The 17,946-nt window shown below is 39.3% G+C and overlaps 1 protein-coding gene across 1 annotated transcript; it reads left to right on the plus strand.

Annotated features, from left to right (window-relative positions):
• The first annotated feature begins 55 nt into the window (after positions 1-55).
• Positions 56-17,129, plus strand: ND-B22 (NADH dehydrogenase (ubiquinone) B22 subunit). Its single transcript, XM_067150169.2, has 3 exons — positions 56-215; positions 442-584; positions 16,850-17,129. Exons 1-3 carry the CDS (start codon positions 124-126, stop codon positions 17,041-17,043), a joined length of 429 nt encoding a protein of 142 aa, XP_067006270.2. The 5' UTR covers positions 56-123; the 3' UTR covers positions 17,044-17,129.
• Positions 17,130-17,946: the final 817 nt, after the last annotated feature.

The raw sequence follows: 17,946 nt of genomic DNA on the forward strand, positions 1-17,946 counted from the left end.
CTCTTTGCTTTGTATTCTTTGAGACTTAGATGCAGCTGGGAGCAAAGAGGATAGAATAGAGAATCAGAGCACATTCTCTTTCAATCAGGGTTCAGGGTGAATACTGAATAAGGTTACGGCAAAATGGCTACTGGAGAATTAGTTTCGCACACTCGGAAAGTTTGTAGTCTATATAAGAGAGCTCTGCGTAATTTGGAGTCTTGGTATGATAGACGGTGGGTATTTGAATTAGAGTATACCGGACTTTGAAGATCTGAATCAAGGCAATTTGCAAATAAATGATCCAACTGACTTTGTTCAACTTTGATTCACTTAAGCTATGATTTCCAAGCGAACGCATAATTGTATGACTTTCTCGTCCCTTTTAATTTCCATTAAGTAAAAACTAATCACCCGGGTGGGCATTAGTAGTTCTTGCTATACACTGTTAATCTCTTTCAGCCCTGCTTTCCGGTACCAAGCAGTTCTGCTTAGACAGCGCTTTGAGCAAAATCGCTGTGAAGTGGACATGAGAAAAGCAAAAGAACTTCTCATTCAAGGCGAGCAAGAGCTCTTCAATAATCAGCATTATCAACCAAAGAAATGTATGTATAACATTTGTTTCGATCAGGTGAACAGTGTATTGCTTCATGGCAGTATTATGGTCGTAGATTTGTATTGATTTATATTACATTCCCAAATCTTTGTAAGTGTTAAAGACTGGCAAGACATAAATTGTTTTCTTTATATATATATGAACTGTCTTACTTCATTGTCAAGTATAGATTTCACCAATGAGAAATTATTGATAGCTTCCGTGCACTTGAAACTAGATGTTTTGAATATATTTACGAGCGAATGGCTGCGTGGTTTGGATCACGTAGCTGTCAGCTTACATTCGGGAGGTAGTAGGTTCAAATTCCACTGTTGGCAGCTCTGAAGATGATTTTCTGTGGTATCCCATTTTCACACCAGGCAAATGCTGGGCCTGTACCTTAATCAAGATCACGGTTGATTCCTTCCCACCCCTTAGCCCTTCCCTGTCCCATCGTCGCCGAAAGACCTATCTCTTTTGCTGCAATGTAAAACAAATTGAAAAAGAATATATTATCGTTGCCAGGACAAAACCTCCTATGTGATAATATTTTTGGAGACATATTGACCCGCAGCACATACATTATGAAGAGCGAGAATACCTTGACAGTATTCACACAATATTGCACCTTAGATGACAGAACCTTACTGGCCAAGTTCTAAGCTAAAATATTTCACATAGGTTTTGTCCCGGCAGCGACTATATATATATACAGACATGGACTTGCGTATTCATACAGCCATTAAGACACAATCAACGTTTCCTTTGTGGAACTCTGAGTACAAACAAACTTAAATACTTCTTATATACATGAAGATAACTTGTCACTTAAAAGTATGGACAAGGTAATGATACGATTTTACTGGTCTTCAAACAAAAAGTCATGTTTCCTTCGGTCAGTAGGAGTTTTAAGCCAGACAAAAGTATTCGTACACTCATGTAACATTCTTCTCGAGAGAGAAATAACAGTGAATTCTGTCCCTTAGTACTTTGTATGCCTCACCCCTGTGAATCACTTCCCTCAGTCTCTTGCTCTTATTGTGCACTAAATTTCCAGTTGTCTCTGCTTCAGTATTATGCTATTCCTTCAGAAGCAATTCTTTTAGTTGAGATTTGCTAGAGGTGTGGTCTTTTTGTACTCTTTTTTTCCAGCTCACTGCAGAGGTTCTCAATAGGATTGAGATTGGGAGACTGTGCATGGATTTTTAGAATGTGGGGCATATTATAAAGCACCCATAATCTGAAAATCTCTGCTGTGTGCTTGCATCGTTGTTGTGCTGTAAGTATTATTAGTTTCCGAGACCCACTTTCTCTACACTCTTCACATTTTATTTGAGTATATATATATATATATATATGGGCAAATTTGTCCATAGTTCCTTCATTGAAAATTAATTCCCCGACACTTAATGCGGCCATACATCCCGAGACCATAACACTAACTCCACCATGCTTCACAGTAGCTTGAAGATTCTGGATCTCAAGACCAGTATTGGTCCTTTTCCAAACCAAAACACGGCAATCGTTATGGAACAGGTTGAATTTCACTGGGCTAAGTGGCTCAGACGGTTGAGGCGCTGGCCTTCTGACCCCAACTTGGCAGGTTCGATCCTTGCTCAGTCCTGTGGTATTTGAAGGTGCTGAAATACGTTAGCCTCGTGTCAGTAGATTTACTGGCACGTAAAAGTACTCCTGCAGGACTGAATTCCGGCACCCTGGCGTCTCCGAAAACCGCAAAAGTAGTTAGTGCAACGTAAAGCAGATATTATTATTATTATTATTATTATTATTATTATTATAGGTTGAATTTACTTTTGTACAAGAAAACAACGCTGTTCGAGAAAGTGAGGTCCTTGCCTACACAAGCTTTAGGAAACTCTGATCTGCTCTTCTAATTCTTCTTGTTAATGTAGGGCATTTTTCTGGGTGCCCTAGCTCTATATCCTGCACGATTTATGAGTGACATTATTCCACGGGGGTGTCGCTTTCCGAATTGTTCTCCAACAAAAGCAGCTACCCCACTAGATGTAGATTTTGGGTCCTTCTTGATCATTTGAACCACTTGCCTAGTTTCCCTGGTGGTCAGTTTTTGTGGGCAACTTAATCTTTGTTTTTAGCAGGTTTGTTTCTTTGAATCACTTAATTATACTCTGCCCAGTCAAATGACTTCTCCCATTGATGTTTGCAATTTTGGAATACAATTTTCCTTCACTATTTAATGAGACAATCAGCAGACTCATTTCCACTGCAGTTTTCTTTCTTTTTCAACCAAACCAGTTGAATCCACTAGTTAGTCAGTACAGTTAATGTAACATGCAGTCAGTACCCGAGAGACTGAGTGTGGTAGGCAGCGAGTTTGCCTGTTGTTTCCTTGTTGACAGCCAACTGTTCGAATACTTCTGTCCGGACAGATCTGGGCATTACAACATAAACATTTCTCGTTTTCACACAAAGATACGGTATTGCTCTTGTAGCTGATCTGTGGCACCCAAGGGGAATAGAGTATGCACACAAAATATTAATCGAGGTATAAGTTATTATATTTTTATTTATCGTATGGCACGTATACACAAAGAAAAAGAAAATTTACACTATATACAAGGACAAGAATGTTGGTAGCGTTCACATTTACAAATCAATGTCCAGTTGCTGTAGCCATTCTAAGAAGGGGGGGTGTAGCACTGATGACATCTTGGGCTGGTCCATCATACTTCCTCAGAGGACACGCCTCAACAATGTGCTGCACTGACTGGAAAGGGGCACCGCAATCACAGGCAGGGTATTCTCGAAGTCCCCACTTAGATCCTGGATCTCTCACGGTCAATCAAAGTTACATCAGAAGAGGTATAAGTCATTTACTGTAACATGTTTCACTATACGAATAGGCCTACTTACATCCATGTCTGTATATATACATCACAGAACGGTTGACCAAAATTGACAAACTTTTCTTTTTCAGCTAATAGCCATTGGTGACCATATAACCCACATGTCCATTAATTCTAAGTTTGCAGTGGTTAGACATTCGTGAATTAATTTAACAAAGTTTATGATGAAAAGGTAACTACCGGCACTTCACTACTGAAATAGATAGCAAATTATCCTCACTATGCAATGGATGTCTGCGCTGAAGAAACATTGTGTAGTAGGCTTTGTATAAAAGTTTTCAAGTGCCAGGTGAGCCTGTAGCTGATCTAACCCTTTTCTTTATTTCCAGAATGTAAGTTAAACAATGTGATGATGTATCTTCCATGTCTCCAATCACATTTCGCTTGAGTTTCTTCCCAGCTGAGATCATCTTACGGGTAGTCTACACCAAAATTAATAAACACTGTTAACAAAACAAAGTTAATAAACATTGTTAATGAAAACATTTCTCAGTATAGTTAATAAACTTTTGTTAACAAACTTCGGCATTATGCCCAAACCAAAGAGCTGTTTATGAAGTTACGGTGCACAGGGTCATTTAACACACTGGGGCGAGGCGCTGGTAGCCGGGAATGAGTTGGCTGGAAAATTTATAATGTCCAGTAATGGACCGTTTGTATTGGTATTATAAATTTACTCATTCGGGACAAATATTTCAGGTTCCTTATGGGAATCAACATCTATATCATCTGATGGCCAGGCAGGCATCAATTTTGGGCCAATGACCTTCGATGTTAGGCCCCTTAAAACAACAAGCAACAAGGCATCAATTTTTGGTAATGAGACAAAGTCTCTCATAGTGCATTGGCACTGCCGGTGGCTCGTAGTAGCCTACACAGTGACCTCCACAGCATCCAAGTCAGTATTACGCTGTCTAGCCCAGTGGGTCACGATGGCAAGCAATACGGGAACTAATAAGAAGTTAGAAAATGAAGTAAAGCAGCAGGGAGCCAAGAAAGAACCAGGCTCGGCCGCTGCGGGTTATGATACTACGAGGTATGAAACTCTGCCACCAGAGGCTTCATCAGACTTAGTATATACCAAGACGATGTTGAATCATCCAGCCAAAGATGCCGTCTCAAGCGCGACGGATACAGAAGGAACCATGAATAAATATGGCTCAACTACTCCAGAGGTCGCCAAAAGCACTCCCACTGGTACAAGGAAGAAGTACGGCAGAAAAATATCAGATGTCGCCATGCGAAACCCTACAAGTTTCGACTCCACGGTTAGAGATCACTCTGTATCTCCTGCTTCATCCATGGAAGACGAAACTATTAGAATGCTGAGGAGGAAAATCGACTGGGACTCGCCTAGCCCAGAGGATAGAAAACGTAGAGCAATACAACGAGAGCCAAGTGCATCAACGGGGAGCACATACACCCTGTTCTCCAATGCTGAAAACCCATCACCAAGTGGCATGTCGCCCCTTAACATGAATACAGCAGATATTACGGCTCTATTTCACCTACCATCTGAAAACCGTTCGCCAGGCTTTATGCCACTATCTACTCTGAGCTACGCAGAAGCTGCCCGGAACCCGGCACTACCAAACCAAGTAAGACTTTGGAGCGGAACTGCTACGAATACAGGAATACCAACTCAATTCTACATAATTAAATTAAAGAACTTGGACCCCGATAAAAACCAGCCAAAGGCCATCCACTCCATCATAACAAGATTTCTTCCGAACGTACAGAAGGAGTACAACTTGGAAATACAAAGAAGTAAAGAGCACCACAATATCAAGACTTCTAGGCCATTTTAATCCATACTGGTCAACACTATCGGACTAGCACACTTCGGTAAGCACACCATAGCTCAAAATATGGCAGTACAACCAAGGCGCAATACACCACCTACGCGCCCAGCACCCACATTGTCAATTGTGGCCTACGGTGTGGATCGTAGCTATTCAGACGATGAGGTTGCAGCCCAACTACAACAACAAGAGCTGCAAATTTTTCGAACTATACACATCAGGAACGACAGAGGACCAACCTTACTCATTCGAATCCTGTCACGTGACACCTCAACCCTGGACCAGCTGCTAAGAGATGGCGCCCTTATCTACGCCAAACGTCACCGTGTGGAGTCGTCAAGGTCGTCCCTACCACAATGCATACACTGTGAACGCTGCCAAAGATACAACCATCCACCCAGCCAGCCGTGTTTCCCGAGATCAAGTATGCGCTATCTGCAGTGGTAATCACACATCAGCAAACTGCACTAATAAGGCTTCACCGAAGTGCAGTAAATGTCAGGAAAACCACCCCACTTTTTCCGCTAAATGTAGGCGTAAACCTCAACCCATCCCATCCCAACCTGAAACCATAACACCCATTAACCTACCCACCCCAACCTTTACCTCCACTCTCCCTCCCCCCTCCACGGAGAACATCCTTAGATTCATCACCCTAGTCCTACAGAATGTACTACCATTCCAACATTCCCATGTACTCGATCAGATTCGATTGGCGACTCGGTTGGTATTCCAGACTCGATCTGGATGCCATGTATTCAGGAACTAAAACGCACTGCACGTTCTTTCCACTAAATCCATTTCCGCTACTTTAAAAAGTGAAAGTCTACTATGGTACTGTATGCTCATTAAGAAACAACCGACCGCTCATTGAATTACAGACAGATCAACACAACCCAGATGTCATAATTTTTAATGAAACATTTCTAACTGAAAACAAAAACCACAAATTAAAAATCACACACTCTACCGCTCCGACCCCCCTAACAGGGGCCGTGGATGGGTAGCAGTGTACACAAATCTATTACATCAAAAATACACTATCACCAATTACAAGAATATCAAACAGAAAACTTAATAATTGAGCTAACTATTGGCAATCAATCCAGGATCACCTTCACCTAAAGAATTTGTAGAATATATTAATCAAAATTTTTCAACCTATTTAATTATGGCAGACTTTAATGTTACATCATATGATAGCGCTCAAGATAGAACTTATGAACAAATTCTACGCGACATCCAGAGCGTGGATATCCTTTTCCCTTCTCCCACACGATCTATATATAATAACACACGTGGCATCATAATCCTTTCACCAACATTAGCAAATAATAGTGATATACTTATGTTACCATCTATCGGAAGTGACCATATACCATGTTTACTAACCCCTTCCAACACAACCAACGACCCCCACCAGTACGACATTATAACCGCACTGATTGGTCAGCCTACAGACAAATTATCACAGACATGATCCACAACATTATGACACTGACAAACCAAGAAGAACTACACAACACAATAAAACAACTTGAAACAGCCTTAACTACTGTAGACCAACTCCACATAATCCGCCATACTTCACACCCTTCAAAACCACCACTCCCACCTAGAGCCCTTCAACTACTACAATACGCACACGACCTGTACAAAGCCTACCTTCGAACACGAGACCCCAACACTCTTCGGGAACTCAGAACAACCCTATGACACACACGCTCCTTTATTAAAGCCATAAAACGAAAAGCCTGGAAACAACACTTGCAGTGAACTATCTAACACAAACAATACACGTAAATACTGGACTAAATTGAAACAACTTACACAAACTAAAAAATCATTCCCTCACTAACCAATAATACACAAAAACACTGCACCAAACAATCCAAAAGCAAAAGCTGATCTCTTTGCAGACTACTACAGACAAGTCTTTTCACCTCCTACTGATCCTAATTTCTACCATCCAGATCATGAAATAACTGAATATACAGGACATTACAAAAGCTCCACTACACACCACGTTCGAACACCCCCCCCCCCCCCTTTCCCCCACCTATTGAACAACAACACCCTCTAAATACACCAATTACAGTACAAGACATACACAAGCTTTTAAAACACAAAGAGAACACAGCTCCTGGCCTTGACCAAATTACGTATAGACATATCAAAGAAGCACCACTCCTTTTCCTTCAAATACTATGCAATATATATACAATATTATAATCCAAACAGGTTCCTTCCCATCCCACTGGGGACATGCGAAAATCCTACTATTTTTAAAGCCTAACAAACTACCTTCCCAGGTAACTTCAAATCGTCCAATAAGCCTGTTACCAGACTAAGTAAAATATTAGAAATCATCCTAGCCCGTAGAATCTATTCCTTCTTGAACTCCCAACTAATTCCACAATCACAAGCAGGTTTCCACCCACACCACTCTACACAAGATCACCTCTTCCATATCTCAGCATCCCTTACATCATATCTCCCACCTAAGAAACGAGCCGCTTTAATCAGTTTAGATGTAGAAAAAGCATTCTACAAAGTATGGATCTCAGGACTCATTTTTAAACTGCGACATTTACCAATACCTGTCACAATCACCCGTTTCCTAGATAACTTTCTCAACCGACATAGTGCTCAAATAACCATTCACAACACCCTATCATATAAATTTCTCTTATTAGCTGGAGTACCACAAGGCAACCCCTGAGTCACCTATTATACGTCCTATATTGTATAGATATCCCTCAACCCTCATCCCCACTCAAACTATATCAGTTTGCAGACGACACGGCAATCCTCGCCCTTGTAACTTACAACCGCTCCCCCCAATCACACATACAACCCTACCTCCACCAACTCAAAAAATGGCTAAATCTTTGGCAAATCAAAATTAACGTAAACAAAACCCAATTTATAGTTTTTAGAAACAGCAACCGTAGATACCGACCTACTAACAAAATCCATCTCACATTTAATAATCAACCGCTTACAGAAACCTCAACCCTTACCTACCTTGGTATCACGTTTCAAAATAATCTAAAATAGAATGTACACTTTAACAATATTTATAAAAAGGCATACAACAGGTTTAACCTCTTACGCTGGTTGAAAGGTCAAACCTGGGGACTAAAAGCCACTCAATTAACACGTATAAAGTCTTTGTTCGACCTATTATTACCTATGCCTCCCTAACCTGGATCTCAGCCCATCCCATTCACTATTTAGACATTTTAAAATTAGACCGACACGCCATTCGACTTGCATACAGCCTCGGACCTAAAACTAGAATAGAGACAATTAATGATTTATACACATTCCCTACAATCCGCTCCTACCTTCATTCTCTTAGATTGCAATACCTTAAAAATGCTAATTCCTGCAACCTCCCACAACCGATTGAAGCCATCAACCTATCCCCGCTAGCTCAATCTATCCTAAACCAACAGCCAACACCCGCTACCACATACCTATTCCCAGCCACTGCCCGAAAATAACAAACGATAAGAAAATTACAATAAACCTTTGCAGATGGCGCAAAAGTAGCTAAGACCTCACAAATAATTTTACCATTGGCAACACACAGTACTGACTTGAAGGCGACACCACCGCCATCAACTAAAGTACAAATACACCAATTAATCTAAACACTCAGACACACAATACACAAAAATGTTTAAATTATATCCCTATACACGAACACACAAACAACACACTACACGAATATAAAATGTAACAATAACAACACAAAACACAACTATAATAATTGTAATATATCAAAACAGCAAGCAAAAGAACTCAAACTGAAAATGAAATTATATTACAGTGAATCTAATTGAAATATGTATGTCACACACGATACAACACATTACACCCCTTCAAAATGTAACATATGTGCAAAACAAAGATCGAAAAATGTAAAAATCAACATCAAGAGAGGACTCCCACTGGAAAGTGCAATGAAATGAAGTCCAATGTGAAATTATTATATGAATAATGATCAATTCATAATGAGCAAAAACTCTAAAAGAAGATGAAATGAATACAACATATAATGTACATACTGTAAAAATTGTAATTCAAAAAGTTTCAATAAACGGGGGATAGCAGGTCAAAAGCTGGGTGGATCTGGTGCAGGACTCACACTGGGCGACGCCTTGTTGTGACAATCCACACGCCAGTACCCATATCATGTCAACAATGTAAAAATATGTGTGCCATAGCACACTTACAATAAATAACTAGAGTACACAAAAACTACCAAAATCACCAGCCAAAGAGTTCCTAGTTGGACTGGTGGCCCTCTCCCAAACAGGGAGAATGAAATAACTAAGCAGCAGCAGCCTCCACAGTATCACTAGCCATGCGTCTTGGTGGGTGTGCTATTTGCCAGCTGATGCGCCCAACTTAGCACACTGGGGCGAGGCGCTGGCAGCCGGGAATGAGTTGCCTGGAAAATTTATAAAGTCCAATAACGGATCATTTGTATTGGTATTACAAGAAATAAGTTTGCAGCTATTGCTGCGATAGGCCAGTAGTTAAGGTATAAAAGTAAATGTACCGGGGGCTGGCGGGTCGATCCCTATGTTGCAGTGAACACAGCTCTCCTCCAGAAGATATTCTACATAAGATTTACATCATTTAAGCAAATAGGTTACAAAGATAATAGCGAAACCTATCTCAAATGCATAGTTTTCAGACAAGACAGCGCCACTAACGCTATACAGCGGCTTGCAGTTATAACTACTTACAGCTGTTGGCTGCTATGACATAATACCTGAACCAGAAATCTCGAAAATTCACTTGTGTATGAAAATGTATTGTTTCGTTTAAAGGAATTTTGGAGCTGGTTTTCAAGTACAAAATATTTGATCTGGGTTTATAAAATTTTTTAAGTCATTAGATAAGGCATGAAACTGACATCCATTTTAGGTCTCCAGCAAGACCAAAAACTGGGACACCTACACTTGCATGTGATACTGTTTGCAGTTTTCAGATAAGGCATGAACAGTGACAACTACTATATTGCCTGGAAGTGAAAATGGGAAGTAACAGAAAACCATTCTCAGGGCACCCGCCGGTGGAGTTGGAGCCCACACATCTCCTGAATGCAGAGCTTAGCTCCATAGCCGTAGCACGTAACGCGCTGCTACTCTGCTCGGTATAGGCCATGCAACCATCTTTCCATTAAATTCACTTAGGTGTACAGTGACAACTATGCCCATACTATAATTATGTAAATACTATATTATGTAGATCCACATTAACGTGAAATCTCATGTGTTACTTTCTGTAATTTGACATTTTTTCCCCTTTTCTGTTGATGTATAGGAATGTGTTATTTTCAAAGGCTTGAAACGACTCCAAAGTATTTATGGGCCAACAAGAAAACAGTTATCACTAGAGCACAGATTTTCATGCACTATCAAATCCCAAAATATGCATGCATTCATGCGCTATCAAATGATGGAACATGCACAATAAACTGGAAAATATGCAGTCTCAAAATTCAGTTCAACATTGTTATAGTTTCACTTCCTTTTGAAACTTTGTACAACTAATTTCTCCACATTTTCCTCATTCAAGTTCATTCGTTTATCTGACAGAACATTCCTGAACACAGAAAATGATCTTTCTACGTCACAAAAAGTGACAGTGACTTAAAGACATTTAGGACAAAATATATCTGAAGATCTTTTTTCGAAAATTAACTTAGAAATTCCTTATCTCAGTCCATTTAGACACGAGGACTTTCGTAGACTTAACAGGTGGCATGACACCTCAACACTTAACAGCACAGTCTAACACTAAATTGCAGTTTGAAGCGTGTAAGCGTGCTGTTTCCAACTCCCTTCTTTTCTCAATTATTTTGGCCTCAGACGTGTGAACAATGCGAGTTCGGAGTTCGGGGTAGGAAATTCCAGGAAAACAAAACAGGATTCAGTGCAAAACAGAGGTTCGTAAGTAACTATCTCAGTAAAGCGGCGTCACAGTAGTGTGATTCGAGTTTTGATTTCTTCGTCTAACATAGGGTTCAGTTTTTACTGGGACACCTTATTTCTAAGGATTAGAGCGGTCGTCGCGGGGTCTTCCTGCTTATGTCAATGTTTACTCAAGCACCAAACAAAGTGCTTGGCTAACTGGATTGTAGGACCTCTATGCATCTAACTTTGGAATACATTTTCTTTCTCTCTCAAGAATATACAAATAGCGTGAATGTACGGTCCCAAATTCCGCAAACCCATGGACAAAAAAGGCACTATCCTGCAAGTTAACGTAATATATGCGTCAAAGCCAGAAGATAAGCCATATAATCCAATATAAATGTTCAGTCATTCGCTATTAAATCCAAATTGTTAAAATATGCATTATGCATGAATTTTCTCCCAAAAAGGCCAAAACGTGCAAACATGTCTGGAAAAAGTACGGTTGTTTGAAATTGATTAGTCATAAAACGAATATTTGCTAAGTTTCAAAAGTGTAACCAGCTCATTTAGGAACATGCATTTGCATGGAAATCCAGGCTCTAGTTATCACATATGCGTCATATGTACCAACATTTCCACTCATACTTATGCATGGAAATTTATAGAAAGACTTTGGCACTCCGGCCCCACGGTGTAGGAGGCAACGCGTCCGCCTGTCACCCGGCAGCCCCGGGTTCGATTCCCAGCCGGGTCAGGGGTTTTTAATTGTAATGATTAATATCCCTGGCCTGGGGGTTTGTGACATCCTTAATCTTCCTTTGTCACACACAACATTCCACACTACCACCATTCCAATTACATGCAGGTTCATACAATATGGTGCCAGTAGGGGCAAAAGATCCACATGGGTCGATGCCCCGAACAAATAGCATTAAAATAAAAGACTTTGGCACATTTTACTGTCTGTAATTATTACAACCGTATATAGAGCAAATACTGCCTCTTCCAGCAATTTTTCCTTCAAATAATTAAATAGTATTCACACTTAACATTGTTTTTCTTCACCGTTTTTGATGCCTGGTTGGGTTGTTAGTGTACACTTCGAGCCACCAGAGTGAGTCACAGTCGCTGTCTCAAGTTTTCACGCCAGCTTTCTGTTGTTATCTTTGTAACATATTTGATTTCAACTCCATTAGAATGCTATTGAACTTCCGTAGGACATACTGAACTTGTACTGTAATAACTTACCCTTCTCTCAGTATTTCGGCCATAAACCTGCTACGCAGGCGTAGCAGGGGGAGAGGTGATACTCCCACGTGGCGCGTCCCAGGTGGCGGATAGGGGGGTCCTAACCGGCTTGCCGGCGGACTTGAGGGAAATAAAATACCTCTCGCGGACCAAACACACTATCCCCTGCGGGTGGGGATGCACATGTAGAATACACCCGCGGTATACCCTGCCTGTCGTAAGAGGCGGCTATAAGGGGCGACCAAGGGATGATTGAATTAGAACCATGAAACTACTCTTGATTCGTACCATCATGCGGGGAACACCATGGGTTGCATGTACTTCCGAGTAGTATCACTAAATTGGTACGAAATAGGTTTGTGATTAGTTGCAGTAAAAAGCCTGGCCTGGTGGATTCCAGTACCCGTGCGTTGTACTCATGTGAGCAACACCGCGGGTCTGGGCGTAGCCTGTGAGTTGTACCGGTATATGAGCGGCACCGTGGGTGGGTCAGCGTTGCCTGTGATTGGTACCCACTATGTGAGGAACACCACGGGAATACCGGCGCCCATGACTAGTACACCTAGGTGAGGAACCTTACCGGTTTGCGTTGGCTATGAGTGGCGCCATTGTGTGAGAAACACCATAGGTCTGTGTTCCCTGTACGAATTGCAATACTTGTGAGTAGTACCATCTTGTGTGGACCACCGTGAGTCTTCGCTACTTTTGATCAGTCCCCCAAAATGACAAATACCATGGTTCTACTTTACTCGTGACATGTACCATTCTGTGGGGCCTTAATCGTGGATTTTGCACCCCTGTAGACATCAAGCATCATTGTGCTTTATGAGTGGTCCCTTGGTCAGTAATACGGTTATTTATGATCTTTTTTGAGTTTGATCCACTGTTTTCTTGTCTGTTTGTTTGTTTTTTGTAGGGATCATGTCCATCCATTCATTCTTCATGATTTTTTTTTATTTTGGTCAGTGGATTAATTTGAAACTTTTGTTATTTCATTTTGTACCATTAGGGGCCGATGACCTCAATGTTAGGCCCTTTTAAACAACAATCATCATCATCGTCATCAGTATTTCGGCATCGATTTTCAATTTTTTCAGTCGCTACTGATCTGCATTTAGGGCAGTTGCCCAGGTGGCAGATTCCTTATCTGTTGTTTTCCTAACCTTTTCTTGAATAATTTCAAAGAAATTGGAAATTTATTGAACATCTCCCTTGGTAAGTTACTCCAATCCCTAACTCCCCTTCCTATAAACGAATATTTGCCCCAATTTGTCCTCTTGAATTCCAGCTTTATCTTCATATTGTGATCTTTCCTACTTTTAAAGACACCACTAAAACTTACTAGTCTACTGATGTCATTCTACGCCATCTCTCCACTGACAGCTCGGAACATACCACTTACACGTTATACGTTATAATTCTCGTATTTTGGTCCGTATTGAATTGTACATTAAAGTCAAAGAAAAATTAATGCCTATCAAATTCCACCCATTCAATACATAGAGTAATTTTAATCAAGAATCAAAACTTAAGTAAATTATAGGGACATGCTTCGCCCCTTCTTTAAGGGCATCCTCAGCCCCAATCTCAAACCCTAAAGATAATAAATCAGGATCCTGATTGCTCTTAATTGTAGTTTTTTTAAAAAAGAAAAACTACAAATTATAAATGTGAGGATGATGATGTAGGTACATGCGTTAAAAAATGAGCGAGATGGATGAGAGTAATTAAAATATTCTTATGCCCATTGCTCACGGTAAAATGTTTTGTAAAATATGTTGTACAATTAATTTTATAAAAATTTGGTGAAAACAAGTTGTGTTGCTCACAGTAAAATTATTTTATAAAATCCATGGAAGCATCAGGATGGCCATCTATGAACTCACTTCTGAACTAAGGTTTGTCTGTGCTGCCATCTATTGAAAAACTTTTAAACCAAGAATCAGCTGTTCCACTTACAGTGTGTTTGAGAGTATGGCTCCAACAAACAAAGCAAAATTTGCTGCTTTAGCTGCAATTATTTGTTGTACAGTGGTAAAATGGAAGAAAAGAAATGCCAGGAAATGCTGGACTCAGGATTGGATCAAAAGAAGAGAAGAAGGTGGAGGATTGCTGTCCTTGGTCGAAAATTAGTTGAAGTTAGAAGACCAGCATTCATATTGGAATTTGGCGATTGTGTTTTCTGCCTCTCTTCTTGCATTTCTGTTGTGATAAAGTGACGTTTTAACTTCATACAAACAAGGATATTTCTGATATTAGTCCTGTAAAACACCAACAGCTTCTTTAGTCCATCCGGATCCTGCCATTTTAGAAAGAAGTGTTTGTTTACAATCGAGCTTTACAATCTTCTCACGACGTAGCGCCAGCATCATCGTGATGTCAGCTTCGCTGATTGGTTCGTTTCGTAAAATTAATTTTACAGAATAGAACATGTCCTATTTTATGAAAAGTTTTATCAAAGGTTTTATAAAACTTGAATTTGACCGTGAGCAACAGAAATTTTATAAAATTAAATTATTGTACAATAAATTTGACAGAGAATTTTACCGTGAGCAACAGGCATTATAATAAAGTCTTTATAAAACTTTACAAACAGTCCTAATTTATATATTTTTATGGATGTCCTTGTCTAAAAATGTGATAATAAGTTGATGAAACGAGCAGAACTGTTTATTTTCCTCTCATTAGTCTAGTCAAAGTAGGTTTTTTCAAAAGAGATAAATGTGAGTTTTGAAACATGACACACTTTTTCCTAGCAGTCTAGTGAAGATTTTATCAAAAATCCTGTAAAATCTGAGGTGAGCTCAAGCTTCCATCTTGAAAATTGGTACGGATTTTCGTTTTTTTCTTGAATATCTCTAGACATTGGTTGTAGTCCAAAACAAGTTATGTAAAAAATTATAGTTAACAAACTTACCTACAAAAAAGGTCCTATTCACTTTGTGTTTTTAATACTTTGTGAAATAATAAGGTGCCACCGTTGTATTTTTTTTTTCTTTGATCACTGTATTTATTGCTACGTTTTTCATACAAATAAGCTCACATCTTCTGAATTGCGAGTTGTTTCAAGAAAGAGCTGACAAAAAATATTGCCAGAGCATCAGGTTGTCTTCAAAATGAGTATCTTGTGTAATTTTTTAATTCCAGCTGTTCAATAAATAGGTGAATCTTAATATTACAAATTATCACAATCAAATGCAATCATTGTAACATAGAATCAAACCTGTATGAGTGTTAAGGGAGAGGGGTTGGTAAATATAATGAAAAATTTTAAATTTAAACAAAACATTCATTCATTGGTTAGTTCATTACTGTACTGATTTTTCATAATATTATTAATTTTTCAATTACATGATTGAATTATTAAACATTGATTGAATCACAGATTGATATTGCATATTACATTACATATTACATCTGGTTCTAATTTGATTTACGAAGTTCTCTTCGTTTCCTGGGGTGGGATGGCTCAGATTGGTTCATTAATGGCTAATATGAACGGTCCTCAGTCACCATCAACACTGGTCTCAGGAAGTGGTAGCAAGATGTCAGTTCCTCATGGTCTTCCAAGGTTACACTAGTGCCATTTAGGCATTCACCATGGCACTTATGACAAATAATGTTGCAATTCATTGCAACCCCTCTGCATTCACACTTGCCTCCATCACAGCCAGTTGTACACTTGCAGAATATGGAGTTTAAAACTGCCCCAGGTGTGACAGGTCTTTTAGTTTTCACTGGCATGAGCTGATTCTTCTTACGCTCCCATCCCATGAGTTTGGGAGGTTCCCAGCCACAGCTGCACCTGGTGGTACATGCAGGAGTGCTGTTTGGCTGTTCCTTCCATTGGTGGCAATGCGGAAATATCCAAGGTACAGACTTTGTGAATGTTGCAAGTTAAGGGAGGTTTCTTTAGCATGTGCTGCATATGATTTTAGAAAACATCTGTTCTCTGCTTCTACTGCTGCTGCCGTGTGGGAATCTGTGAATCACTTTGCTGCTTAAACTGTTAAACAGCTGAGTTTTTATTTTCAGAATGATGCTGACTTAACCGATCCTTGTTACAAACTTGTCATGGCTTGGCTTCAAAACGCAAGAGATTATTTAACTGTGTGTATTCCATCTTGCAGACAAATTATGATTGGCCATTAAAATAGATTCTGTTTACACATTTTGTTGCAACACATTTTTTCTGAAAAGCAACACTTAATGCTTGGAGCTGTAACTGTGACCCTTCAGGAAACAACTTTTAATAAATGTTAGTCCGAGGGAAGACACCCTTAACATATTTTGCTTATTTTTGGGTGACTCAGGTAAAATACTTATGTCTAAATCATATGCTAAATCTATTTTCAAATTATGCGGTGTTTGTGAATTGATTCTCTGTTCTTTTTTCAGTCCCCAGATCTCCTGGTGGTGTGGCCTTTGGTAGAGAAGTGATACCTCCAGACTGGGTTTTGGATTACTGGCATCCCCTAGAGAAGGCTCAGTATCCTGAATACTTTGCTCGCCGTGAGCTTCGTAAAAAAGAATTTATTGAAATGTGGGAGAAACAATATGGTAAACCAACGCAAGATGCTTCCCATCATTAATTGATGTAAATTACTGTATAGTTTATGATATTAGTATATTTTAATTGTTATATAAGAAATTGCAATATAATAAATTCTTAAATATATTCTGTTTTCAGTAAATTATTCAAAAATAATAAAATATAAGATTTCGCAGATCTACTTTGAACCGCTTCCTTGATTTGCCCAAGTGAATTAGGGCTGCACCCTTTACTACTAAACATATTTGCCCTTCCATTCCTTTTCCTTACTATCCCGAGATTAATTGTAATAGAGAGAATTTTCCACCTTTCAATACACTTTTATCATTGTTTTTTTATATCTTGGACAAACACATAATCACTGTGCTGCTTAAACTGTTAAACAGCTAAGTTTACCTTTTCAGAATGATGCTGACTTACAGACCCACTAAATGCATGTATGTAAAGAATGTTGTTTATCAGCCCCATCCCTGGTATGTTTGTTTTCTCTAATTTCACTTATGTTGAAATTAATAGATTGTTTGTAAAATGTTCATTAGGATACCTTCTTCTGTCATAAAATTTTAAGTCATGTTCTATTGTAGTTGTTGTAATACAGCCAGTCTGACTCCATACATTCATTATATCTATATTGTAAATTCAAAACAGCACATAATGCACATATTTCGTGATGGAATATTACACTAATATTAGGACTTGTTTTATCTCTACTTCGAGATATGTTCAGCTATAATAACAGTTGAGAAAGCATATGACAGGGTACCGAGGGAAAAGATGTTCACTATACTGGGGGGCTATGGAATTAAAGGTAGATTATTAAAATCAATCAAAGGCATTTATGTTGACAATTGGGCTTCAGTGAGAATTGATGGTAGAATGAGTTCTTGGTTCAGGGTACTTACAGGGGTTAGACAAGGCTCACCTTTGCTGTTCGTAGTTTACA

The sequence above is a fragment of the Anabrus simplex genome, chromosome 6 (assembly GCF_040414725.1).
Source record: "Anabrus simplex isolate iqAnaSimp1 chromosome 6, ASM4041472v1, whole genome shotgun sequence".
Lineage (NCBI taxonomy): Eukaryota > Metazoa > Arthropoda > Insecta > Orthoptera > Tettigoniidae > Anabrus > Anabrus simplex.